The sequence below is a fragment of the Carcharodon carcharias genome, chromosome 3, assembly GCF_017639515.1.
Source record: "Carcharodon carcharias isolate sCarCar2 chromosome 3, sCarCar2.pri, whole genome shotgun sequence".
In the NCBI taxonomy this organism is placed as follows: Eukaryota; Metazoa; Chordata; class Chondrichthyes; order Lamniformes; family Lamnidae; genus Carcharodon; species Carcharodon carcharias.
Window position 1 is genome coordinate 45850146 of NC_054469.1, and position 26822 is coordinate 45876967.

At 41.4% G+C, this 26822-nt stretch overlaps 1 protein-coding gene across 7 annotated transcripts in view; it reads right to left on the bottom strand.

Annotated features, from left to right (window-relative positions):
- Positions 1 to 319: 319 nt before the first annotated feature.
- LOC121275697 (cAMP-responsive element modulator-like) overlaps positions 320 to 26822 on the bottom strand; it is a 145974-nt gene continuing 119471 nt past the window's right edge. For 5 of the 7 annotated variants that reach the window (XM_041183266.1, XM_041183268.1, XM_041183272.1 and 2 more), the window contains 2 exons: positions 8973 to 9129; positions 320 to 1338 (listed from right to left, as the gene is read on the bottom strand). In XM_041183266.1, coding sequence (XP_041039200.1) covers positions 1194 to 1338; positions 8973 to 9129 — 302 coding nt within the window. In that variant the 3' untranslated portion in view covers positions 320 to 1193. Of the gene's footprint in view, positions 1339 to 1462; positions 1775 to 8972; positions 9130 to 26822 lie in introns of those variants that run through there. The other 2 variants (XM_041183269.1, XM_041183267.1) reach the window with 2 other exon arrangements.

Below are 26822 nucleotides of genomic sequence, written 5' to 3' on the forward strand. Positions count from 1 at the left end.
GCTTCAGGCATGTGTAAGTGAGCCACACTGTGAGCCAGACTGATAATCTTAAATTGGTTGGTAGTGTAATTCTTAGCACAATCAGGGTTGTTTAGCAAATGTTGTTAATTGCAGAATCACATCTAATGTTGGTCACTATATTTTTAATTTTGCAAGCACAGGTTGGTTGACTATGATCTTTACTTTGCCCGTTGTGAACAGCCAAAGGGACGTGCTGATTGATACAATCCACTAGTAAAAAATGCATCTGTAATAAATACCATATGTTTTGAAATTGCTGATTGTCAACTCATCCAGAAGAAACAGGAAAAAGCAGAAATAAAAGAAAAGTGCAAACATTATTTTTCATTCTTGGCAAGTTATCGTTATAACCATCACAGTTGCTTCAGAAGGTAATAATTGACTAATCAAGGCAACCAAATTTGCACATAATGTGTGTGTTCTTTAAACTCAAGCAACAAACCAGAGGTGTTTTGTAACCAATGTGGTTCTATTAAAACCTATTTGCGATCCTTGAACTACATAAGCATAGACTGAGAGCAGTACAGAGCTATATTTCACAAAATAACATGTATAAATGAAAGTCAGAAATTAACTATAAATTCCAATTGTTTTGCAAGCTACTGAATATAACACTCTCTTTACATAGAATTAGCCAATAACATACATTTTTCTTTTCTAAATCCCCCCTTTTAAAGGTAGTTGCTTTTTATATAGGGACATTTTTTTCTGAATTATTTTATTCAATTACCTTACATATTTTCTATTTATATATAATAGGGCACTAAAAGAACAATAAACACCTATAAAAATAATATTACATTGTATTCTTCAGGACAGCATATAATGCGCAACACATAAAAATCTTAAATGCAAATGCTTAACAAATAGAACAACTTCAGCAAGTACTGCATTACATTGTAACAGGGTACATTATATGTATATACACATTTAACTAATTGTTTTTACAAAAGTTTTTTTGTTCATTTTTTCACAATTTTAGTTATACAACAACACTTAACAAAATATATTACTGTGAATAACTTCTGAGAAATGTTACAGGTTAAAGGTTCTGATGTTGTCTACTTAGTTTTGCAAAGCAAAAAATAAAAAGCAGTCTGAAGCTGCAGAGGCTTCATCTTCAAAGAAAGATGCTGTAGACATCAAACTGGTCAGAACTCAGATTACAAATACTACTCTGATTTATCACAATAAAGTTCTTTCAAAGTTTTGAGTTCCTCGATTAGCTGCTTGTTTTGGGTTTCCAGCACTGCAACACGACTCTCCAGACACTTTACATATTCCTTTTTTCGACGTCGACATTCTTTGGCAGCCTCCCTGCAAACAGCAGAAGCAAAAAAGGAACGAGAAATACTTGATTTGCTATGCAACATCAGGTCTTCTGGAACAATTCCAGTATTATAGGTCAACATGATTCTGCACCCCACCCACCCCCCCCACTCCCAAACTTGCAACTGAATTCATAGGCTAGGTTAAAATACAAAGCAAAATGGAGTACATCATGCTCAAAAGTGTCCCTGTCCCAACTCCACCTGGTAGTCCATGGAACTGCAACATCTCATGCCTGGGTCAGAGTTCAAAAAGTATGAAAGTGGCAGTTTGAAGCTGTTAATCTGTTTTATGGCAGTACAAGTCTTTTAGGGCCTTGAGCTCCTCGATAAGAGTCTTGTTTTGATTTTCAAGCACAGCGACTCGATTTTCAAGACACTTGACATACTCCTTCTTCTTTTTGCGACATTCACGAGCAGCCTCCCTGGAATTAACAGAAGGCACATCATAGCGACAGCCGAAAAAGGGAAGAAACCGACTAATCTGTATACTTTGTCTTTGTAATGCCATCCTTAGAGTGCCACTTGAGGATCCCCAGTCCTTGAGCTACGACCTGCACCAACCAAATCAGAAGCTGCTGGCTTTGCCAAATCCCTCGCAACACTCCAACAATCTAAATCATATTTATGGGATTATTTGCAGCCAACCAGTATGAGTGTCAGGAATGGGATGCAGTTGACTCATCCCCATCGAGCGACTTTTGACAGGTGACATACCACATCAAATTGAAGTATTGCATTCAGATGTAAGTTTCTGTCTGGATTGAAGTATATAGCCACAGCAGTGAAACAAGTAATTCATCCACTGTTCCAGGAAGCATCATTTTTTTTTGGTTTGTAACACACAAATATGTGCATAATTATTTAACAGAATGAAAATAGACCATATTAAAATTTGTATCAATCTAAACATGTTAACTAAGACTTTTTAAAAGCAACAAGAAATGCTCATTCTTCAAGTTATGAGATGACACAATCAAAAAGTGTCAAAAATTCTATCAACCAGTTGTCTATAACAATACTGCAAAAATTGTTGGCTCTTTGTTCATTATTATCATGTTTTTCCTCAGTCATCTTTTTATAAAGACATGAAAAAAGATGACAAAAAATATTGACTAAAATATACTGGGAAAGTGAAAACAAAATAGGAAATATTTGAAATTCCAGGGTAACACAAATAAGCTTTTTAATATTTTCATCTGTTTGCCAATTATAGCAAAATAAAATGCCTCTGTCCCAACTCCATCAGGTAGTCCATGTGACTGCAATGTCTTATGCCTGGGTCAGAGTTTAAAAAGGTATTAAAACAATTGTATGAAGCTACTTCTGTGCTTTTTGAACTCTGACAGAGGTGTAAAGTGGTTATACTTATGAATGCCTTTTCTCTAAAATTAATGAGGGAAATATAGTGCCAGATCAGCTACTGAAATCTGAGACAAAATGTTTACAAAAAGTATGTAATCTACCACAGCGATCATATTACAATGAAAGTACCCGCCAGCTGCAATTATAATGCAATCCTTAATAAGGTAAGCATTTTACATGTGATCTTGGCTGCATGGTATCACTTTAAACACTTGTAACAACTAAATGCAATAAGGTTAAAAACTTTAGTCTATCGTTTTTAAAACCAATATAAAGCATGATGTCAGGCACCCTAATACAGTTGATAAGTTAACAGCCAACAACATATTTTTATGAAAAAAAAGTTGAAATATTTTAAAAAGTTTTAAAAATCCTTCCGGTTTTTTCAACTGTAATTTCTCCTTACTGCTGAAAAATGAAAATAAAAATACTATTATGGATATATGATTATCTTAGAATGCTAACATTTCAGGCTATATTTTGTAGCTTAATATTTGTGGAAATATTTTTGTTGCTGAAAAGAGAGACATGTTGCTGAAGCTTTTGTCTTGCACTCCTCAGGACAAATGCCCCAAATTTCAAACCATCACAACAATTTATACTACAAAAGCAAACAGTCAGACTGTTTGGCAAGTCGACACTGATTTCTCCATGGGAAAGCCTTGGCCAAGTAACAGGGAACTATAGGCTCCCCAAACTCTTGGGTAATTCAATAAAGGTGCAAGGCTTGAACATATTCCTTTTGTTTGCAGATGTGTCCCTGGGTATGTTTTCTGCAAACAAAAGGAACATCTTCAAGCTTTGTGCCTCTTTTGAATTACCTGGGAGTTTGGGGAGCCTATAGCTCCAGGTTGCTTTCTTTATGGCAACGCCTCAGCCAATGTTGACTTGCCAACCAATCAGCATCCTTTTCTCCTCTAGTATAAATTGTTGTGATCGTTTGAAAATTGGCATTCTTGTGTTTGTCCTGATGAATGGAAGATGAAAAGCTTCAGCGACATGTCTTTTTTCAGAAATATTTCTGTAGAATTTCATACTGGTTATTTATTTATTACAAATCTTTCCATGATGGATAAAACTGGAACTTCATCAAACATCCTCATTCAACCACTACTTTGATTTTTTAAAAAGTCAAGTCAATTCTTGTTTATGTACAACAATGGCAAGCTTGACTCTCAGCTTCCCTTTGCCCTTGTCTTGCATGTCCCAAGCAGTACTTCTTGCACGATGGAGCATCAGTGAAGAGTGTTCAAGCAACAAAATTAAGTCAGTCCTGAGTGCAGCTGCATACAGTTTCCTTTGAAGGCAAGGTCAAGAATTCTTTTCTTGTATACTGAATGAAGAGCAATGACTTAAGAGGTTCAAAATGCCTCTGTCATAATAGAACAGATTAATATAGTTACACAATGAAAAATTCATGCAGGAGGAAATAATAGGAGGAATAACCATTGACAGGCAGTAAGGTAATCTACTGATGCATGAGGATAAAGCAAAACCAGGGACATACCAGGAAGAGGGCATGCTACTGACCCACAGCTAGTTAGATTACACATAACTAGCGTATGGCATGACTAGGACAAGCAGGCACTGCTACATTACAATCAGAGACCATCAATCTGTGTATGTAAGACTTCTATTGATGTAACTTTACTTTTTCTAAAATCCACTACATGAAAACAATGTGAGTGTTGTAGCAAAATATGCTTATAATAACAAATTGTCAAAAGAAAGCAAAGATGCAAAATATCTTTATTTAATGAAACTGAGCACATTCTGAATTTTCATCAAAATATTAAAATTGTACACTACAAAGACAACCTTTAATTTACTGATGCCTAAAAGGAAAAAAATACACTTGCCTATGTATATTTATAATATACATGATACACACACAGTAGTTACCACCCAAAAACATTTTTAAAAATTGAAAGTATTTGCAAAGTTCAGGCAGAATTTTCAATAATGATCACTGTTATTGTAAACCAGATTATATTACACAGTGAGAAGACAGGTTTCCAAATAGTCACATTAGAAGGCTGATGCAAATGTTGACCAAAGAAACTTCATGTCATTTTGGCACAGTGTGAGAACATTTTGGTATAAGTCATCAACCGCTGAAGATACAGCACTTAGATCAGTTCCTTGAATTAGAATATTAGACTCTAAAGAAGTTCCCCGAGGCTGCTATGTTGTCAAATGTCACCTATGCTGCTATCTGAAGTGCCAAATGAAGGACATACATTTTTCTTTAGGAGGCAGTGAAATATCTAGGCCAGCATCATGTTACAAACAGAAGGTGCAGAGCTAAAGAACTGAAGAAACCTATTTTGGCCTGGTTTCTTAGAATATGGCAGTACCACTCAAAGGAAATCCAGATTATATGGAGTTACACTATAACATTTAAAAACTCCATTATTTTGCAGTGACATGGCCTTGGATCTTTTGGACACTTCCTTTCATCAATGGGCCTGTATGGATAAAAACCTGTCAATGCACTGTCATTGACTAATGTAGTTTGCCATAAAGCATTACAGGGGACAGTCTCAAGCAGTAGTAACAAGTGGCAATTTTCTTGAGGGCAAGTGGCTGAAGCCACTGGTGAAGATGTAGGTTTTTAAAAGAAGATTTAAGAGAAGGTTAAATGCACCAAGATAAAGAAAATTAGGAAGTCACTGAGCATGGGAACCAGTTAGCTGATGGCTCTTCCTCCAATGGTGGAGACATGCTGGGGATGAGAGAGGGTAAGACATGCAACATTCAGAGGTCTAGCAATTCAAGAGTGTAGAACTTGAACAGGATGTAAAGCTCAGGGAAGTTGTAAGGCAGCAATGCCATGAAGAAACTTGAAAATGAAGACAAGGGACCAAATTTTCATTTGGGTGTGGAGGTGTGTTTTGGTGTGCAAATAGCTACACTGTCTTTTTTTGGAGAAAGTCCAATTTTCCTCTGCATTCCTGACCCCGTGCCATTTTCCTCTGGCCTTTTTGCAAGCTGGGAATACCTAGTGTGCAAAATGTGCACCTGCCCCTGCTGAGGTCAGGATCCCCATTTTAAATGGGGGACAAAAATCGTATTTCCTCCTGCACACCATTTACATTTGATGATGCAGGATTTTGGAAGCCCATTAAAAGCACACCAGGTTTAAGAGATCGTGAAGAAAATGGAAAGCCTGCCAAGGTGTCTGGAACATTCTGAAAGGTAAGTGTAAAGTGTTTTCACACCTTCAAAAGTCACTCTTACAGAATCACAGAATGGTTACAGCACAGAAGTAGGCCATTCAGCCCATTGTGTCTGTTCTGGCTCTCTTAAGGAACAGTTTACCTAGACAGAATCACAGAATGATTGCAGACGGTGCTGTGAGGAGTGTATTGTATTGTAGATGTGTTTTTATGCAGTGATTCATCCTGTCCTTTAAAGATAAGTTGACCTTTACATTAATCAGCTTTGTGTATTTGTTCACATGCATCACAGTGCTTTGTCCAATGAAGAAACCGTCATAATACAGTGAAAAATGTTACAAAATGTCCTGTCAGCCTGTGCTATCATCTTTTCTAGTGATTTAAATGCCTCTGGCTGATAAAAAAAAAAACTGGTTTTGACATTTGAAAAAAATCTATTTGACCAAAATCTAACCACCTGCTCCCTTACATTGGTTAACAGGTACTCTGCTTTGAACCTGAAATGAACACCTGTTCCTTCCCAGGGAGCAGAGAGCTATGGCCATTATCAATACTTGGCTGAGTTTCAAGTGCTAATCAGTAGGTGTTCCATTCACTGAGAATGAATGAGTTTCATTAAGTTGTAATAACAGGTTGTCCCTTTGATGTGATTCTGATTTGTTGACACAGTTAATAGGATTACAAGTATAACAAGGTGTTTTTTGCATGGTAGAACCCATTTTTTCTCACGATCAATGGTATGGCGGCCTTTATTAGATAGTGAGAGGCTTATTCTTTTCCTCCTAAGGAATGTAAAATATTTTCTATTGCTATTGCAAGGAATCTGAGGACTGCACATAGTGCATACTGGCTGAGTGACTATGGAAGCATGGAGGTGGCATGGGTGATCTAAAGAGAGCATGGAGTTGGCATGAGTGATCCAAGCAGGCATGGAAGATACATGGTGGCATGTGCTGATCTCAAAGGCATAAAGGAAATATGGTGGACATAGATGGCATGGACTGGCATGGAAGATGGGTGGGGGGTGAGAGAAGAGGTTTAGAAGGCCTTTAAATATTATGGGGAGCTGCGATACTATGTTGGAGAACCGAGGCAGACCTTCTAAATAGCCTGCCTCTGCACCCACCCTCCTCATGCACTCAAGTGCGTTTGCAAACTGCGCTGTGAACCCAATGCTGGAGTGAAAAGACAAAAATGGTTTGCAAAGTCACTCAAGGATCAGGTGGACAGTTTGAGAGTATCAGAAGTACACAAGTTGAGTTTTCCTGAGCCCAGAGGAAAATTCAGCCACAGGATTTTATAGTTGATGCACAGGGGAACACAATGCAATTTTCACATATTCACTGACGATACCCAACTCGATTTCACCCTCACCTTTCTTGACCCCTCCACTGTCTCTAAATAGTCAGGCTGCTTATCTGACACCCAGTCTGGGTGAGCAAGAAATTTCCTCCAACTAAATATTGGAAGTCATCCCCGTTAAAAACTCTGTTCCCTTGCCACTGATTCCATCTTTATTCATGGCAATTGTCTGAAGCTGAACTAGATGTTTGCAACTTTGGTGTTTTATTTGACCCTGAGATGAACTTTCTACTACACATCTGCACCATCACAAAGATTATTTCTTCCTATTCACCTATTTCCTTCTTAACATCACATGACTCCACCTTTGCCTCAATTTATCTACTGCTAAAATCCTCACCCATGCTTTGTTACCTCCAGATTGACTATCCCACCCTTAGCCAGCCTCCATAAACTTTAGACCATTCAAAACTCTGCTGTCCATGTCCGAACTCACACTAAATCCCGCTCACGCATCAGCTTTCACATCTTTACATTGGCTCCCAGTTAAGCAATGCCTCGATTTTAAAATTCTTCTTGTTTACAAATTCCTGCATCACCTCATCCCTCCCTATTTCCAATTTTCTTCAGTGCCGCAACCCCATTTAATCTCTGTGCTTTGCCAATTCTGGCCTCTTGAGCATTCCCAACTTTACTCACTCCATCACTGACAGCTATGCCTTTAGCTGCCTAGGTTCCAAGGCATGGAATTACTCACTAAATCTCTCCGTCTCTCTCTCTCCTTTTCCTCTTTCAAGATGTCCCTTAAAACCTCTTTGACCAAGCTTTTGGTCATCTGATATCTCCTTATGTAGCTCACTGTCAAATTTGGTTTAATAACACTCCTGTGAAGTGCTGTGGGATGTTTACTTACATTAGAGGTGCTATATAAATGCAAGCTGTTGTTGGAACACATGCCAATGGGGATCAGCTGGAATTGGAATGTCAGCTAAGCAGGAGTAAAGGGATATGGCAAAAGTATCAATAAACAGCTTGATTATTCAGCTAACAACAACCTGCACTGGCATTACTCCTGAGTTCAATAACCAATATTAGCTACTGGTACTGACTTAAGTTGTTGCTGGTACAGAGTCTACAACAATTGGTTGTAGAGGAGTCTTTTCACTCTCTGCAAAGTTGTCTTCGCAGCACTATAAGCATCACTCATAAAATTAAAGAGATTGCTTGGCCAAAGTCCCTCAAAATAGTTCAACTAATGTATGATTGTCTCTTTTTCTGACTGAGGGAATGAAGCAGGTATTACTGAGCTGGATTCAAAGGTCTTCCTCTCTCAAGGAGATCAACTGAGATTGGATATCTATCTTCCCTAAACCTCGTCAGCTTGGACCTATCCAATAGTAAAGCATAATGAGAAGTCTATGAGAATAATGGAAAGTTGGTACTTTTGCAATACAATGAGGACAGGCATCCATTCCAATGATTTTGGCAATCTCTAATTTCTATAGCTCAGGGTTAAGTAGGTGTGATTTGTAGGAATCAACACTGAATGGAAAACACAGGTAATAAGATCTATGGTGGTGATTGGCTCTAAACAAATGTAAAATCAGTGCACACTTGAACCAAGAATAAAGCTCCAAAATCAAGAATCATTAAAACTGGTTTAATTATTTTTATGAATAAAATACCCCATTTCTCATTCAGTACATACTCTACATTACAGAATATATTTTTTAAGATGTTCAATACAGCTGATAATACATATTTTCTGAAATCTTACCTGTTTTTCATTAGCCTGAGCTCCCGTTTACGTGTAGCCTCTTCTGCTAGCTGTTGTGGACTGTGCAATGTCCCTGGCGAGGTTGCCATCACTACTCCCTGAGGTAAGGTAGTAGTTGGGGTTCGGATCTGGTAAGTTGGCATATCTCCTGTGGCAGCTGCAGAACAGAAGTTTAATTTTAATGAGATATTGGCCAGCAGCCACCTTAAATCTTCATTCTACACATATTTACTTACATTCTTTTCAAAGGTAAATCACCAGATCATTTCTTACCCATATCTTTCCTCCCCACCAGTTTACCAGTTCTCAGGGTTACCAGATGCAATGTGCAGTTCTACTGCATCTTTACCATGATTAAATTATCATGAGAGGTTTCACAGAGAAGCAAGGAAAGATGGCTCAGTCGACAAGAGGAGGCTTTTCAAAGGCAGAAAAGGAAGGAAGCATACCCAAAAGATTTAGAGGTAGCTGTCACTGAAATGCACAGGAAGCCAAAGTCAAAGGGCTGAAGGGCACAATGAGCAATTTAGCAGAGGCTATTAATGTTGAGTGAGGAGAGGCGCGAAAGAGTTTGATTTCAGGAACATGGATTTTGAGAGGCTTGAAAGAGTTTTGTATACAGGAACATGGATTTTGAGTTAAGTGTATTGGAATATAGAAAACCTGCCAATCATCAACAACAGGTGATGGGTGAGCAGAATTTAGCTGTGGCTGGCAAAGTTCTGAATCAGTTGTAGCTTGTGTAGGATGGAGGTGGAAGGCAAACTTTAAAGAAGTCAAGCCTTGAGGTAATATAGTAATGGAAAATATATATATATTAGTTCACCACTGCTTCTAGGAGCAAACAAGAGTTGTGAAGGGAAAAGCAATCTCAGTGATAGAGAAGATACAGAGTTTGGAACTCAGTTAAAGATCAAATCAGATTATATGCAATGCACAAGGTCTGGAGGAGCTATTGAATAGGAAGATGGAGTCAAGGTAATGGACTAAAGGAGTTGATGGCAAAAAAATACATTTTCTTTATTTCAGTGGAGAAAGTGTATAACTATTACTACTTGATATCAAACAGACAGACTGACAAACAGAATTTGAGGATAGTGGTGGAGAGGCAAGCAAGACTTAATCAACCTACATGCAGAAAGTGTTTACGTGTCCACAGATAATATTGCTGAGGAACAGCGCCATATGCATGTTGCCAAAAGAGTGGGTGAAAAATGAAAATTTTAGGTACTCAGTAGATAACTGTACAGTGCTAGGGAGGAGTTAATGAAAATCCACTTTTTACAGTAGGACATATAAAGTTGGAACCAAGAGAAAGCGACTCCCTGCAAGACAATGGAGAAGCCATGGAAGATGGAGTGGCTGATTATGTCTTCAGAAAAGTAAAGAAGGACAAAGGAAGATAATATGCCACATGACTGCAGTCACAAAGAACGTAATGGATAACTGACTAAGGTGACCTTGATGCTGAGTATAGGAAAAAGGTGGCTCAAGGATTCAAAAAGGTTATAGGAGTAGTAAGCAGAACTTGATGTCAATAATGCATTAAGAGGACTTTGGAGAGGAAAAGTTTAGGGGGCAAAATTTTGAGGTCGGTGGGCAGATGCGGTTGGTGGGCGCGGGAGCGACCAGGAAATGGGCCGCTGCCTGCAATCAGCTCCTGACCGTGATTTCATGCTGGCGGGCCACTTAAGGCCCACCGAGCGTGAATGGCGGCTCTCCAATGGTTGGCAAGCAGCAGGCGGGGGCGGAGGCCATTGTCCAGGTTTAAAACTGGCATGGTCAGGCCTTGGAAGGCTACCGGCGACGAGAACTCCAGTCTTGTCAGTAGGCGAGTATAAATTATGGATAGTAATGCAGCTGCTGACGCCAGGCGGGAGGGCAGATTGGATGGGCACTCATCTCCTGGGTTTTCTGATGTTTGCCCCGCGGTCCTCCTGGAGGAGGTGGCTGCCAGAAGGGACACCCTTGTCCCCAGGGATGAAAGGCGGAGGCTACTGCACCTAAGGAAAAGAGCTTGGGAGGAGATGGCAGTGCTGGTCAGCAGCCATGATGTGGTGCGGTGCACCTGGGTCAAGTGCCGCAAGAAGATTAATGACCTGCTGCGCTCAGGAAGAGTGAGTGCCCTTTTGGCATGGATCAATGTTGCGAAGTGTTATGCCTGGTCATCCCCCAGTGGAGCTTAGGGATGTTAGAGTCTGGGTGCCAATTGTCAATGACACTGGAGCTGGCCAAGGGTGTGAGCCCTGATTGCTTGGACTGAGTGCCTTGTGGCTTGAGGGCCATGACGCAGGTGTGTCCTGCAAGGTGTTTCTCAGGTGGGGTTGGCCAGGCTGCAATGGCGCTGCAGGTAGAGAAAGGAATAATCAATGTTCTTCTGCCCTTTCAGGAGAAGATGGCCCATGACAACATTGAAAGGTCGGGGACCAGCAGAGGCCCAGCTAACCTCCTAGTCCTTTCTAGATACGAACAGAGGACCTGGAGAGGCGCATCGGAAGCGCATTTTGAGAAGACTTATGGTCCACTCTATCACTGCCCTTGAGGAGGAATGACCCGTAACGCTGCTCTGCTTCAGTTCTTGGGTGACAAAGTGGCATCATGAGCCACCTTTTCAACGGATAGCCCGTCACCCAGCAGCCATCCATCGAGTCAGGCAAAAGCACTGAAGAGCCTCGGCACCTGGGAGTGTCTCAGAATGTAAGCATCATGGGAGCTGCAAGGGTACCTTGCAGAGATTTGCAGAATCTGCATCCTGTGGTCACGCACTATCTGCATGTTCATCGAGTGGAATCCCTTCCTGATGACATAGGCAGCCGCCTGATCTACTGGCGCCTTGATGGTCACATTTGTGCAGTCGATTGTACCCTGGATGTGGGGGAGCCCAGCAATCACTGTGAAGCCTCTGGCTCGCTCAGCCTCGCTGGCCTCGTCCGTATGGTAAAGAATAAAGGTCAGTACTCACCTCAACAGAGCTTCTGGCACCAGCTTGATGCAACTATGGACAGCTGATAGGGTGACTTCACACAGCTGATTGAGATCCCCCACTGACCCCTGAAAAGAGCTAGAGGCATAGGTGTTGAGGGCCACTGTGACCTTCAGAGCCACTAGCATGAGATGTCCACCCAAACAGTCAGAGGTGATCTCAGGTCCAATCATCTGACAAATTGAGGTCACTGTCTCCCTTGAGAGGCAGAGCCTCCTTTGGCATTGCACCTCAGACATATTGAGGTAGCTCCTGGCAGCAGGATAGTGCTGTCTTCTGCGGCCCCTTCCCCCTTGGACTTCCTGCTGACACTGCGCCCCTTGTGCCTGTGCTTCTCCTCCCACTGGAAGCTGCACTGGGACACCTGGCCTCCTCTCCCTTCTGACCCTCTCTTCCTCCTCAGAGGAGGTACCATCAGCAGAGACCACAATCACCACTACCAGGATAACAAAAGGCTGTCTGATGCCTGGAAAGGTCGACATTGTCTGAATCCTTCAGGGGACTTTGGAGACACCAATGGGTCCTGAAATGAAGCCTGGGAATGCTAACAATGAAGTCCCAAACAGAGATGGAGCTGCCAAGTACCAATGAGTCACCAGCAGCAAACTATGTACCAAACTCCCTACTACGGACACTGGCAATGCTGCTGACTCTTTTTATCCCACCCGTGGATGAGGTGTTTGAAATTGTCAACTGTCCGCCTGCTCGTTTTGCCCATGCAACGAGCGTGAAATTGCATGGGCAACGAAAAATCGCTGTTCACAGAATCACAGTGCAGAAGAGGCCCATCAGCCCATCGAGTCTGCGTCGACATGTAAGAAATACTTGACCTACCTACCTAATCCCATTTACCAGCACTTGGCCCATAGCCTTGAATGTTATCACGTGCCAAGTGCTCATCCAAGTATTTTTTAAAGAATGTGAGGCAACCAGCCTCCACCACCCTCCTAGGCAGCGCATTCCAGATCGTCACCACCCTCTGGGTAAAAAGGTTTTTCCTCACATCCCCCCTAAACCTACTGCCCCTCACCTTGAACTTGTGTCCCCTCGTGCCTGACCCTTCAACTAAGGGGAACAGCTGCTCCCTATCCATCCTGTCCATGCCCCTCATAATCGTGTACACCTTGATCAGGTTGCCCCTCAGTCCTCTCTACTCCAATGAAAACAACCCAAGTCTAGCCAACCTTTCTTCATAACTTAAATGTTTTATCCCAGGCAACAGCCTGGTGAATCTCTTCTGCACCCCCTCCAGTGCAATCACATCCTTCCTATAATGTGGCAACCAGAACTGCACACAGTAGTCTAGCTGTGGCCTCACCAAGCTTCTATACAGCTCCAACAAGACCTCCCTACTTTTGTAATCTATGCCTCGATTGGTAAAGGCAAGTGTCCCATATGCCTTTTTCACCACCCCACTAAAATGCCCCTCCGCCTTCAGAGATCTATGGACACATACACCAAGGTCCCTTTGTTCCTCAGAACAAAGCATGCTGAAGTCCCCAATACCACCTGAATGCTTATCTCGAATTTCGATAATTGGAGTGTCATGCTGTTCATTGAATACTTCCTTATCAAATTACTCTTTCCAAAGTGTATCACCTCACAATTTTATCTGCCCATTTCACCATCCCATCTATAGTTTCCTGTAGCTCAAGATACTCAACCTCACTGTTAACCACCTGGCCAATCTTTGTGTCATCCGCAAATTTACTAATCCTACCCTCCACATAGTTATCTATGTCGTTTATATAAATGACGGATAATAGGGGACCCAGCACAGATCCCTGTGGTACGCCACTGGACACGGGCTTCCAATCACATAAAGCAGCCTTCTGTCATCATCCTCTGTCTCCTACAACTAAGCTAATTTTGAATCCACCTGATCAAATTACCCTGTATCCCATGTGCATTTGCCTTCTTTATAAGTCTCCCATGTGGGACCTTGTCAAAGGCTTTGCTGAAATCCATATAAATTACATCAACTGCGCTACCCTCATCTACACACCTGGTCACCTCCTCAAAAAATTCAATCAAATTTGTTAGGCATGACCTCCCTCTGACAAAGCCATGCTGACTATCCTAATCAAACCTTGCCTCTCCAAGTGGAGATAGATACTCTCCTTCAGAATCTTCTCCAATAGTTTCCCTACCACTGATGTGAGACTCACTGGTCTGTAATTACCTGGTTTGTCTCTACAACCCTTCTTAAATAGCGGAACCACATTAGCTGTTCTCCAGTCCTCTGGCACCTCCCCCGTGGCCAGAGAGGAATTAAAAATTTGGGTTAGAGCCCCTGGGATCTCTTCCCTTGCCTCCCTTAGCAGTCTGGGACACAAATCATCCGGACCTGGAGATTTGTCCACTTTTAAGCCTGCCAACACCTCGTCACTCCCTATATCAATTTGCTTAAGAACCTTGCAGTCTCTCTCCGAGTTCGATACCTTCATCCTCATTCTCTTGGGTGAAGACGGATGTGAAGTATTCATTCAACACTCTAGTGATGTCATCTGGCTACACCCATTGAGTGCCCCCTTGGTCCCTAATGGGCCCTACTCTTTCCCTGGTTATCCTCTTTCCATTGATATAGAATATCTTGGGATTTTCCCTACTTTTACCAGCCAGAGCTTTCTCATGTCCCCTCTTTGCTCTCCGAATTGTTTTCTTAAGCTCCACCCTGCACTGTCTGTACTCTACTAATGCCTCTGCTGATTTGCTCCCCTTGTACCTGCTAAATGCCTCTCTTTTCCTTCTCATCGTATCCTGAATATCTCTGGTCATCCATGGTTCTCTGGGCTTGTTACTCCTTCCTTTCACCATGGAGGGAACATGTTGAGTCTGCACCCTCCTCATTTCCTTTTTGAACACCCCCCACTGCTCTTCTGTAGATTTCCCCACAAGTAGCTGTTCCCAGTCTACGTTGGCCAGATCCTGCCTTATTTTACTAAAATCCGCTCTCCCCCAATCCAAAACATTTTTTGCAACTTGTCTATTTCCTTGTCCATAACAAGCTTAAATTGTACCATGTTGTGGTCGCTATCACTAAAATGCTCTCCCACTATCACCTCAGCCACCTGTCTGGCTTCATTCCTCAGAATTAGGTCCAGCACTGCGCTGTCCCTTGTTGGACCCTCTACATATTGACCTAAAAAGTTCTCCTGTACACATTTCAAGAAATCCACTTCATCCAAGCCCTTAACACTATGTTTATCCTAATTAATGTTGGGAAAGTTGAAATCACCTAATATAATTACCCTATTGTTATTTTTTTAGTACACCTCCACAAATTGTGCACATATTTGCTCCTCAATTTCCCACTGACTATTTGGAGGTCTATAATAAACACCTAACAATGTGGCTGTCCCCTTTTTATTCCTAAGCTCTAACCACAAAGCTTCATTCGATGCCCCCTCCAAGATATCATCTCTCCTTACTGCAGTGACTGACTCCTTAACTAATAGTGCAATACCTCCTCCTCTTTTACCCCCTCTCCTGTCTCACCTGAAGATTCTATATCCCGGAATGTTGAGCTGCCAATCCTGCCCCTCCCTCAACCACTTCTCTGTGATGGCTACTATATCACAATTCCACATGTCAATCCTCACCCTTAACTCATCCATTTTACTTGTAATACTCCTGGCATTAAAGTAGGTGCCATCCAGCCTTGCCTTACTCCCTTGAAACTTAATGCAGCTGTACTCCCTCTGACTTGTTAATTGGCTTTTTGATGGCTTTAAGTGGCCTCTTAATTAATGGCGGGCGCAGCTCCAGCAACCATTTGTGCACGCCGACCAAAACATCGCACAAGTGCGTGATGACATTGGGATGCTCACCCTACATCATCACGTGCTATTTTACGCCCGTTTGGGTTGGGCACGTGCCTGGCCGTGGGATGTAAAATTCTGCCCCAGATGTGCGATTCTGCTGCCTCTGAACTACCTGCTTAGAAATATGAGTAGCCCAATAAGGACTTTGAAAAGAAAAACCCTCACCATTTGTAGGAAAATGTTCGATCTCTGCTCAGTGTCATCAGTACTGGAAACTCAGCAAACTGGGGAAATCAAACTTGTTTCACACCACTGCTTGAAGGTTTTGCATCACTGTAAACACATCATGCTACTGTGATGCCTTATGAACATCAGGATTAATATATTTTAGTAATTTAAAATAATCATAATGAATCTCTCAATTAAATTTTCAAATCACAGCTGATCTTAGTTTTAATCGCAAAATGAATTGATAGGACTGCTGAAGGGGTCAGATACAATTATTAAACAGGTAGAGCAGAAAATAAGTGCAATAAAATAATTGAGGGTAATTGTATCTTGGGATACTCAAAGTAAATAATAAGCCCATTGCCCCATCTCACTATGATGCACAGTAACCAATGTTACAGGGACATCTTCACCTCCATTTTTGCTATAAATTGTGAAATTAAATCGTGTCATCTGTTGGAAATTGTTCTATACAATTAAGTCAAGCAAAAGTCCAACCTACATTAAAGTACAAGTTCTCCTTCAGTTCATAAACATCTAATTATATATCTATAAATATGTTAGGACTGTTAATTGATACCAGTAAACTTCTGCGATTATCCCACAATTAAAATATTAATTTCCAAAAATATTAATGTATTAATCACAGATTAATTGTGATAAATGACAGTCCTATTCCAAGTGTGACTACTGTGCACTGGGTTTCTGAATCTTTGTATTTGATGTAAATTAAAATTAGCAGAGGTCCTAATACAGATTCCTGGGGCACGTTATTCTGTTCTTCCCCACTTGGCATAAATCCTGATGAGTACTTATATTTTACTCTTCAGCCTCCTGTTTAGCTATTCACTAGGCTTATATTCAATCCTGAGTTTTGAGTTTAAACAAGAAACTGTTTTGTCTGAAACTTACTCCAAAACCTTTGTCCCACAGAAGGAAGTGATAATATTTTCCAAATGCATCCTTTTGTGAGTACTCAAAAAGAGTGGCCTTTAATCGAATTTAAAACCTTACCAGAGACTCAGGTTGGGATTTAACAGATAATCAATTATTACCTTGGAAATCAAAATACTGCTTTTTATCGCAAGGTGTTCTAGTTTAGAATCCAGACACACTATCACATTAGTGAATTTAAGAATAGTGCCATTTTCCCTATAAATTTAACTACTTCTTTGTCTAATTAAAATGTGCATGTTATTGCTTTGATAGCATGGGATGTGTTGATCTACCTCCAATTTTCTTGGTTGGAGAAAAACACAACAAACTCTATAAAGAGGATAAAAGAGCGCGAGAAGAGGGACGGAAACACAGGATAAAAGCGAAAAAGTGATGTCACAGGAAAGCTGTGATCTGATTGGTTAGTAGGAAATCTGCACCAAATTTGAAAAAAAAAACACTGCAAAGCTAATTAATAAATTAATTAACTAAGTAGAGATGGCTGGGCAGGTGATGTGCTGTAGCTGTATGATGTGGGAGCTGGCAGATCCCATTGCGAGCCGTAGTGACCATATTTGCAGCGAGTGTTGGTTGCTGGAGGAACTCCGGCTCAGAATTGATGAGCTGGAGTTCGAGCTCCGGACGCTGTGGCACATTTGGGAGGGGGAGAGTTACCTGGACACTTTGTTTCAGGAGGCGGTCACACCCGGTAGATTAAGTATCTCAAATTCGGTCAGTGGTCAGGGCCAGCAGGGTGTGACTGCAAGTGAGGCAGATAGAGGGATCTTGCATTCAGGAACAGAGGAGCCTCAGCTCTTGACCTTGTCCAACAGGTACAACGTACTTGCTCCCTGTGTGGATGAGGAACAGGGCTGTAGGGAGGATGAGCCAGCTGACCACGGCACCATGGCACATGAGGCCATTCAAGAGGTGGGAGCAGAAAGACAAATGATAGTTGTAGGGGATTCTATAATTAGGGGAATTGATAGCATCCTTTGTAAGCAGGGTCGAGAGTCCCGCATGGTATGTTGCCTGCCTGGTGCCAGGGTGAGGGCCATCTCTGACCGGCTTGAAAGGATTTTGGAGAGGGAGGGGGGAGGATCCAGTTGTTGTGGTCCATGTCAGGACAAATAACATAGGTAAGACTAGGAAAGAGGACCTGTCTGGGGATTATCAGGAACTAGGAACTAAATTAAAGAACAGATCCTCAAGGGTTATAATCTCTGGATTACTACCCGAACCACGTGCAAATTGGCATAGGGACGCGAGAATAAGGGAAGTAAACACGTGACTAAAGGAGTGGTGCGGGAAAGTGGGATTCCATTTCATGGGGCACTGGCATCAGTATTGGAACAGGAGGGATCTGTACCGTTGGGACGGTCTCCACCTGAACCGATCTGGGACCAATGTTCTAGTAAAAAGGGTAAATAGGGTGGTCAACAGGACTTTAAACTAGAAAGTGGTGGGGAGGGGAGGGAGGGAAGGGTAAAACTCCAAGAAGTATGACTAATGGGAAACAAAGCAGCAGGTAGGCATGTGGTGGGGGAGGGGTGGATTCAACTTCATGGAAAATTTTGAAAAAACTGAAAAGGAAGGAGAGCCCAGGAGAGGCTATTAAGTCTCCAGAACACAAAATAGGACAGAGTGTTTGGAAAGGGCTAGGAATCTAACTTCAAGCACATCAGATAAAGGGACGAGATTGAGAAGGGGGGCGGGAAATACAGGACTGAAGATGTTGTATCTGAATGCACGCAGTATACGAAATAAGGTAAATGAGCTTGTGGCGCAGATTGAAATTTGCAGGTATGTTGTGGTGGGCATCGCAGAGACATGGTTGCAGGGGGATCAGGACTGGGAGCTAAATATCCAAGGATATACATCCTATCGAAAAGATAGGCAGGATTGGCAGAGGGGGTGGGGTTGCTTTGTTAGTAAGAAATGAAATTAAATCGATAGCAAGAAATGACGTAGGGTCAGATGATGTAGAATCTGTGTGGTAGATTTGAGGAACCGCAAAGGTTAAAAAAAAAACATAATGAGAGTTATGTACAGGCCTCCGAACAGTAGTCAGGATGTGGGGCACAAGATACACCAGGAGAGAGAAAAGGCATGTAAGAAAGGCAAGGTTACAGTGATCATGGGGGATTTCAATATGCAGGTAGACTGGGAAAGTCAGGTTGGTAGTGGATCCCAAGAAAAGGAATTTGTGGAATGTCTACGAGATGGCTTTTTGGAGCAGCTTGTGGTGGAGCCCACTAGGGAACAGGCAATTCTAGATTTAGTGATGTGTAATGAGGCAGATTTGATAAGGGAGCTTAAAGTGAAGGAACCCTTAAGAGGAAGTGACCATAATTTGATAGAATTTACCCTGCAATTTGAGAGGAAAAAGCTGGAATCAGATGTAATAGTATTACAGTTGAATAAAGGTAACTACAGAGGCATGAGGCTGGCCAGAATTGACTGGGAGATGAGCCAAGCAGGAAAGACAGTGTGGAACAGCAATGGCAGGAGTTTCTGGGAGTAATCTGGGAGACATAGCAAAAATTCATCCCTAGGAAAAAGAAGCATACTAAAGGGAGGATGAGGCAACCGCGGCTAACAAGAGAAGTCAGGGACAGCATAAAAGCCAAAGAGAAAGCAAACAATGTGGCAAAGAGCAGTGGGAAGCCAGGGGATTGGGAAGCCTACAAAGACCAACAGAGGACAACTAAGAAAGAAATAAGGAGGGAGAAGATTAAATATGAGGGTAAACTAGCCAGTAATATAAAAGAAGATTGCAAGAGTTTTTTTTAGATATATAAAGGGTAAGAGAGAGGCAAAAGTGGACAATGGACCGCTGGAAAATGACGCTGGAGAAGTAACAATGAGGAAAAACGAAATGGCGGAGGAACTGAATAGGTACTTTGCATCAGTCTTCACGGAGGAAGACATGAGTAACATCCCCGAAATTCAAGAGAGTCAGAGGGCAGAGGTAAGTATGGTGGCCATTACCAAGGAGAAGGTGCTAGGAAAACTGAAAAGTCTGAAGGTGGATAAATCACCTGGACCAGATGGATTACACCCCAGAGTTCTGAAGGAGATAGCTGAAGAGATAGCAGAGACATTAGTGGTGATCTTTCAGGAATTACTGGAGTCAGGGAGGGTCCCAGAGGACTGGAAAAATCGCTAATGTAACCCTCCTGTTTAAGAAGGAAGTGAGGCAAAAGACGGGAAATTATTGGCCAATTAGCCTGACCTCGATCGTTGGTAAGATTTTAGAGTCCATCATTAAGGATGAGATTTCAGAATACTTGGAAGTGCATGGTAAAATAGGGCAAAGTCAGCATGGTTTCATCAAGGGGACGTCATGCCTGACAAACCTGTTAAGAATTCTTTGAGGAGGTAACGAGCAGGCTAGACAAAGGAGAGCCAATGAATGTTATCTGCTTGGACTTCCAGAAGGCCTTTGACAAGGTGCAGCACAGGAGGCTGCTCAGTAAGATAAGAGCCCATGGTGTTAGAGGCAAGGTACTAGCGTGGATAGAAGATTAGCTGTCTGGCAGGAGGCAGAGAGTGGGGATAAGGGGGTCCTTCTCAGGATGGCGGCCGGTGACTAGTGGAGTTCTGCAGGGGTCAGTGACCACAACTTTTCCCTTTATACATTAATGATCTAGATGAAGGAACTGAGGGCATGCTGGCTAAGTTTGCAGATGATACAAAGATAGGTGGAGGGACAGGTAGTATTGAGGAGGCAGGGAGGCTGCAGAAGGATTTAAACAGGTTTCGGAGAATTGGCAAAGAAGTGGCAGATGGAATACAACGTGGGGAAGTGTGAGGTCATGCACTTTGGTAGGAAGAATAGAGGCAAAGGCTATTTTCTAAGTGGGGAGAGAATTCAGATATCTGGAGTGCAAAGGGACTTGGGAGTCCTAGTCCAGGATTCTCTTAAGGTTAACTTGCAGGTTGACGTGGTAGTTAGGAAGGCAAATGCAATGTTGGCATTTATTTCGAGAGGACTATAATATAAAAGCAGGGATGTGTTGCTGAGGCTTTATAAGGCTCTGGTCAGACCACATGTAGAATATTGTGAGCAATTTTGAGCCCCATATCTCAAGAAGGATGTGCTGGCCCTGGAGAGGGTCCAGAGGAGGTTCACAAGAATGATCCCAGGAATGAAAGGCCTTGTTAAAGGCCTTCTGGAAGTCCAAGTAGATAACATTCATTGGCTCTCCTTTGTCTAGCCTGCTCGTAACCTCCTCAAAGAATTCTTAACAGGTTTGTCAGGCATGATGTCCCCTTGATGAAACCATGCTGACTTTGCCCTATTTTACTATGCACTTCCAAGTCATCTTTAACATATGAGGAATCTTTGAGGATGCTGGGTCTATACTCAGTGGAGTTTAGAAGGATGAGGGGGGATCTGATTGAAACTTACAAAATACTGAAAGGCCTGGATGGAGCGGACTTGGGGAAGATGTTTCCATTAGTAGGAGAGACTAGGATCCGAGGGCACAGCCTCAGAGTAAAGGGAAGACCTTTTAGAACAGAGATGAGGAGAAACCTCTTTAGCCAGAGAGTGATGAATCTAAAGAATTCATTGCCACAGAAGGCTGTGGAGGCCAGGTCAATGAGTGTATTTAAGACCGAGACAGATAGGTTCTTGATTGGTAAGGGGATCAAAGGTTAGAGGGAGAAGGTGGGAGAATGGAGTTGAGAAACTTATCAGCCATGATTGAATGGCGGAGCAGACCCAATGGGCCGAATGGCCTAATTTCTGCTCCTATGTCTTATGGTCAAACTCCAGCTTTATCTCTATAGTAAAATTTGCCTGTGAAGTTTGCTCTCTCTTGCCTGCCATCCCATTTCTCTTAACCATTACAACAGTGTGCTTGGAAAAGTGTTACCAAGTGGCATTCTGTGCATTTTTCCAAGACAAAAAGGTATGCAAGGACAACCCACATTTAAAGGTCATCTTTAAAAAAAACATTTAATAATGAATACTGTGCTAAGGGCCAGAGTGGTGAAGAGAGTTGAGATGCTCCACATCCACAAAAAATACCATGTTGTCAGTGTCTCAAATTGTCTTTCCTAATCAAACTTCTTTTGCCCCACTTCATATGCCAGTCCCTGTTAAGAACTGTGGGCAGAGATGTGAAGACGGGTGTTTGGCCTTCTAAACCAGATAGTTTCAGGTTGGTAAGGCTCATCAGCCTTAATTGGCAGTCTACCTAGAAGTTAACTCTCAGATTTCAAAACCCCAAGCTATACCCATGTAAAAGTTGAAATCTTTGAGATCGCTTTCTAAGCAAAAACTTAAGGGTCGACTTTTACACAAATAGTATTTTCGAGAGGTTGATATGTGTGTTTGATTTCGATCCACATGAAACAAAGGCCAAAACAAAATTTTGAGTAAAATCCAAAAGAGACTATTGCTCAATCAACTCCGTAAAGTATGAAGTCATTGGCTTACTTTCAACTAAAACATGCCTGCATAGCGCACCTAACATGGCTCTCAAAAGTCAGACAAAGTAATGGGGGGGGGGTGCTTACGCCATCCATTTATTCTCTCTCACTTTGTTTTTATTAAGGAGCTTAACCCCAACCACCACCCCCCCCCCAACCCCCACAAATTAGTCACCATGTTTTTTCCTCCCCCAACTCCCAGCCCTGCCACCATTTGCTGTGATGTCGGGGAGGCCCTGGGATATCCGGGCCTAATCCCAGCCCCAAACTGGGAACACAGGTTTTACTTTTTGAGAGCTAATGAACCATTATAAAGCAAAATAAGGGAGGAGGGAAACCTTCTGGGTCTGCACCGAACCACATTCCCCATCGCGCTTAGCCCCAGCACCATCGTTCCAGCAGTTTCAATGATGCCTGTGGACCAGGAGAAAGGAAGGGTCACAACATTAGAAAATGTCACACAATGACCCCCAGGTCTTGACCTAGGCATTGATGCAGGAGGATTGCACTGAGTCGGACTCACAAGGGTCTGATTGACAAGGCCAGAGCCTCCACTGCTCCCCCACAACAAGGCTGAGGGCAATAGTTGAGGACACAATGTTTGGAGGTTAATTTATTTAACATTTGATCTGGAGGTTGGCCCCTGTATCTTGTTTTTTAATGAATAAGAATAAGAAATTGTAGAGATTAAACTTTGGTTCTGAAACTTTTGGGTATTGGTCCCTGAAAAACTACGGTTGACTTTTACATGAGATAAATGAAAAATTATGATTTTTTTAAGCCAAAAATGATGGGTCAACTTTTACACTGGTATATACGGTCCTGGGAGAAGCTCACTCAGGATCATTGCACCTGTCCTAACTAAGTAAAAAAGGGTAAAAGAATGCAGCCTTCTTCAAAAGCAAAAGCATACCAGAGGCAGAAAGAAATTGAGAGAAAAATGCCAATCCAGCAGCTCATCCAAAACTCAGTCGTCTGTGTCATACAATCCTGTTTGCAGCAGAACCTTCCAGGTGCAGGTGGGCCTTAACACTCACCTATGTATCTACCAAAAATTTCAGATGATGGACATGGTCATCTTCACTTCAAATGAACAACATAATATGTTACTTTGAAGCTAGTCAATTTTTTCCCTCAGTCAATTTAGTTCATCATACAAATTTGAAGTTTGCTCAGAAATCTTATTCATTATGTGATCAAAAACATATGTTGAAGGAGCCTGATTTTTGTCCAGAGAGGTTCATATTTCATCAGGTATTTTATTTTGAATACCTTTTGTTTGCATTATATGTCAACAACTCATCCCTAGGCTAGAAACAAATATCAAGCAATTCAGTTCTTAAGAAGTTTATTGTGCTTGTTATAAGAATAATAACCATTGCCAAGGCTCACAGGAAATCTTTTGCACCCACATCTGACCATTAAACACAATATTTGACTGTACAGATAGATTTTAAAGAGCTTGTCTGACCTAAGATTAACTCACGTCATATCGATTAGACACATCTTTTTCTTTAAATATATTGACTAACCAATATGGTTAGATATTCCCAGTGCCAACTAAATATTGCGAACTCTGAAGAAAAATTAGGACTGTCAACTGGTTAGTTAGCATCTATAATTAATGCGCTTAAAAAAATTAATCTCCAAAAAAAACATGTTAATTGTAGAAGTTTACTGCAATTAATTGACAAATATAGTTACAAATTGTATAAGCCCTCACGAGTCAGCTCTGATATTTACTTGTGCTCATTACTATAAAACATTTGATAGCATTAGTCAACTGTACTATATCTCAAGCAGAAACAACCAATAGCTGCACATTGTACAGAAAAATGTTGTTGACTAAGCAATCCACCTAGAAGATACTTTAAAGAATCAGATTACAAACTTATGACAAAATTATCAATTTATCAGATTATTTTATTTTGCATAGCCATGATTCCGACACATACAGTGCAAAAGACAAAATGCAGACTGGAGCCAGAGAGTGGTAAATAGTACAACTAAGAGAACTCCATAACCATTATGAACATGATGCCTTATTGATAAATAGCACAGTTCTGAAGAAGAGTCATCTGGACTCGAAACGTTAACTCTGTCTTCCTCTCTACAAATGCTGTCAGACCTGCTGAGTTTTTCCAGCAATTTTTGTTTATGTTGTTAATGAGTAGCCAGTCAGTTACAGCAAATAAAGAACTTTAGCAGGCAACTTTTACTATCACCAATTTGCAGAATTAATTACACTGTATTGAGTAATTGATACTTTTTGATTAAAGATTCATCGATCACAAAACTTTTGTATTATTCTTTGCAGACAGAAAGAACATGTACACTCATTGCACTGGTTTCAATTAAACAAAATAGGCAACAGCCATTCTCTGGTTCATTCCCCAGGGCAATGCCTTGACCAGAGACAAACTGCCTGGTTTGACTTTAAACAAAGCTTGGCAGTTAACTGTCAGTCATCAGTTAACTGGTGCATTCTCCATGGCAACACCTCCACCAATCAAGGTCCACATGCCAACCAATCAGCACTCCCTTCTCATGAAATGTAAATTGTTGTTCCCTTCACATTTGGTATTCTTGCAAATTGACCTGACGAGTGCAAGACCATGTGTCTTTTTTCAGCAATACTCAAGTTCTGTACTACCAAATGACTATTCACAAAACTTTTTTAATTTAAAATTTCTTTCTGTCACAGACATGGCTCCTTCTCTTTCATTTTCTAATACTGCTGCAGACCTCACCATACATGCCTGTTTGGGTATTTGTCTGCATTTCTTCCTTGGCACTGAGTTAGGCTCATCATTCTTCATTATCTCTTCTTTTCCAGGGCCTGCCTCAGCTTTGGGAGGGGAAGGGTACTAAAAGCGGGTATTAAAATATTGCGTACACACATCACCTTTTGTTAACAGGATTGTGACAAAGTTGTATTTTACTAGAGGTATGGATAGACTCAGGAGACTTCAGTATACATTTTATAATGCTTGTAAAAGTCAGACCAACAGCCTACTGGTAAAGAATTTACAATATACATTATCAATATCAATGCACTTAGCACAGTGATAAGCAAATATCCATAGAATCACACCAAGACAAACTAAAAGAAAATGAAAGCATGAGGAGAGGCTCACACAGTTACATGGTTCCTGGGAGAGGCTGCTCTATCCAGAAGTGTCTTTCAGAAGATTTATTCACAAACTGGCTAACCTGCTTCTTATTAATCATAGGTAACTAATGCATGGTGAAAGCAGTTTATAAACTGAGCTAAGGTCACAAGCCAATTATTTTCTTCTTGCATCCTGATTAACATTAATGGACTGGTCAGATGGGAAGAAAAGTGGTAAATGAACTTCAATCCAGAGAAGTGTGAGATAATGGATATGGGGGACAAACAGGGTAAAAAATATTCAGTAAATGGTAGGATTCTGAGAAGATTAGAGGAACGGAGAGACATAGGAGTGTATGTCCACAGATCTATGAATGTAGCAGGACAGGGAGATAAGGTGATCAAGAAGGCACTATTTTCGTTATTAGCAGAGGCACAGAGTATAAGAGTGAGAACGCTCAACTAGAACTGTATAAATCATTAATTAGAGTGCAGCTAGAACACTGCGCACAGTTCTGGTCACTGCATTACAGGAAAGATGATTGCACCAGAGAAGGTACAGAGAAGATTTAAAAGAACCTTGCCATGAATTAAGAGTTTTAGCTATGAAGAGAGATTGGATAGGCTGGAGTTGTTTTCTTCAGAACAGAGAAGGCTGAGGGGAGGTTTATTTGAGATGTATAAAATTACGTGGGGTCTTGATCAAGTGGCTAAGAAAGATTTATTTCCATTTGCAGAGAGGTCAATAACAAGAGGGCAAAGATTTCAAGTAACTTGTGTATTGATTGGAGGGCAGTTGAGGAGAAACACCTCCATTCAGAGGTGGTGAGAGTCTGGAACTCACTGCCTGAAAGGGTGATCAAGGCAGAAACACTCATCACATTTAAAAAAAAAATTTGGATATGCACTTGAGGCGCTGGAAGGTGGGATTGGACTGGGTAGCTGTCTTTCGACTGATATGGACAAGATGGACCAAATAGTCTCCTCCTGTGAGGTAAATATTTCGATGTTTCTAAGAATGGATAGTTATGCTGATAGAATTGGATGAAGAAGGATAGAAGGAGACTAGTGTGGAACATAAACATGGTGTAGACCCGTTGGGCTGAATGGTCTGTTTCTGTGCTGTAAGTTCTATGTAACATATTCAAAATAGCAAGATTGACAAATTTTACATTCATTGAAATTACTTTGCAAAATTATAATCAGTTACATAAATTATTAGTGACATGGATTGAGTCACAAAAAGGAATTTGTACTTGCTTCACTTGGAGAGATGAAAAAGTATTTTGAGAAACTGAAATCAGATATTTAAAATTTCAGTTTGAATGTTTATATATAAAATGTACAGCTTATTTTTAAACAGTGATTTGTACATAGTAGGAGGA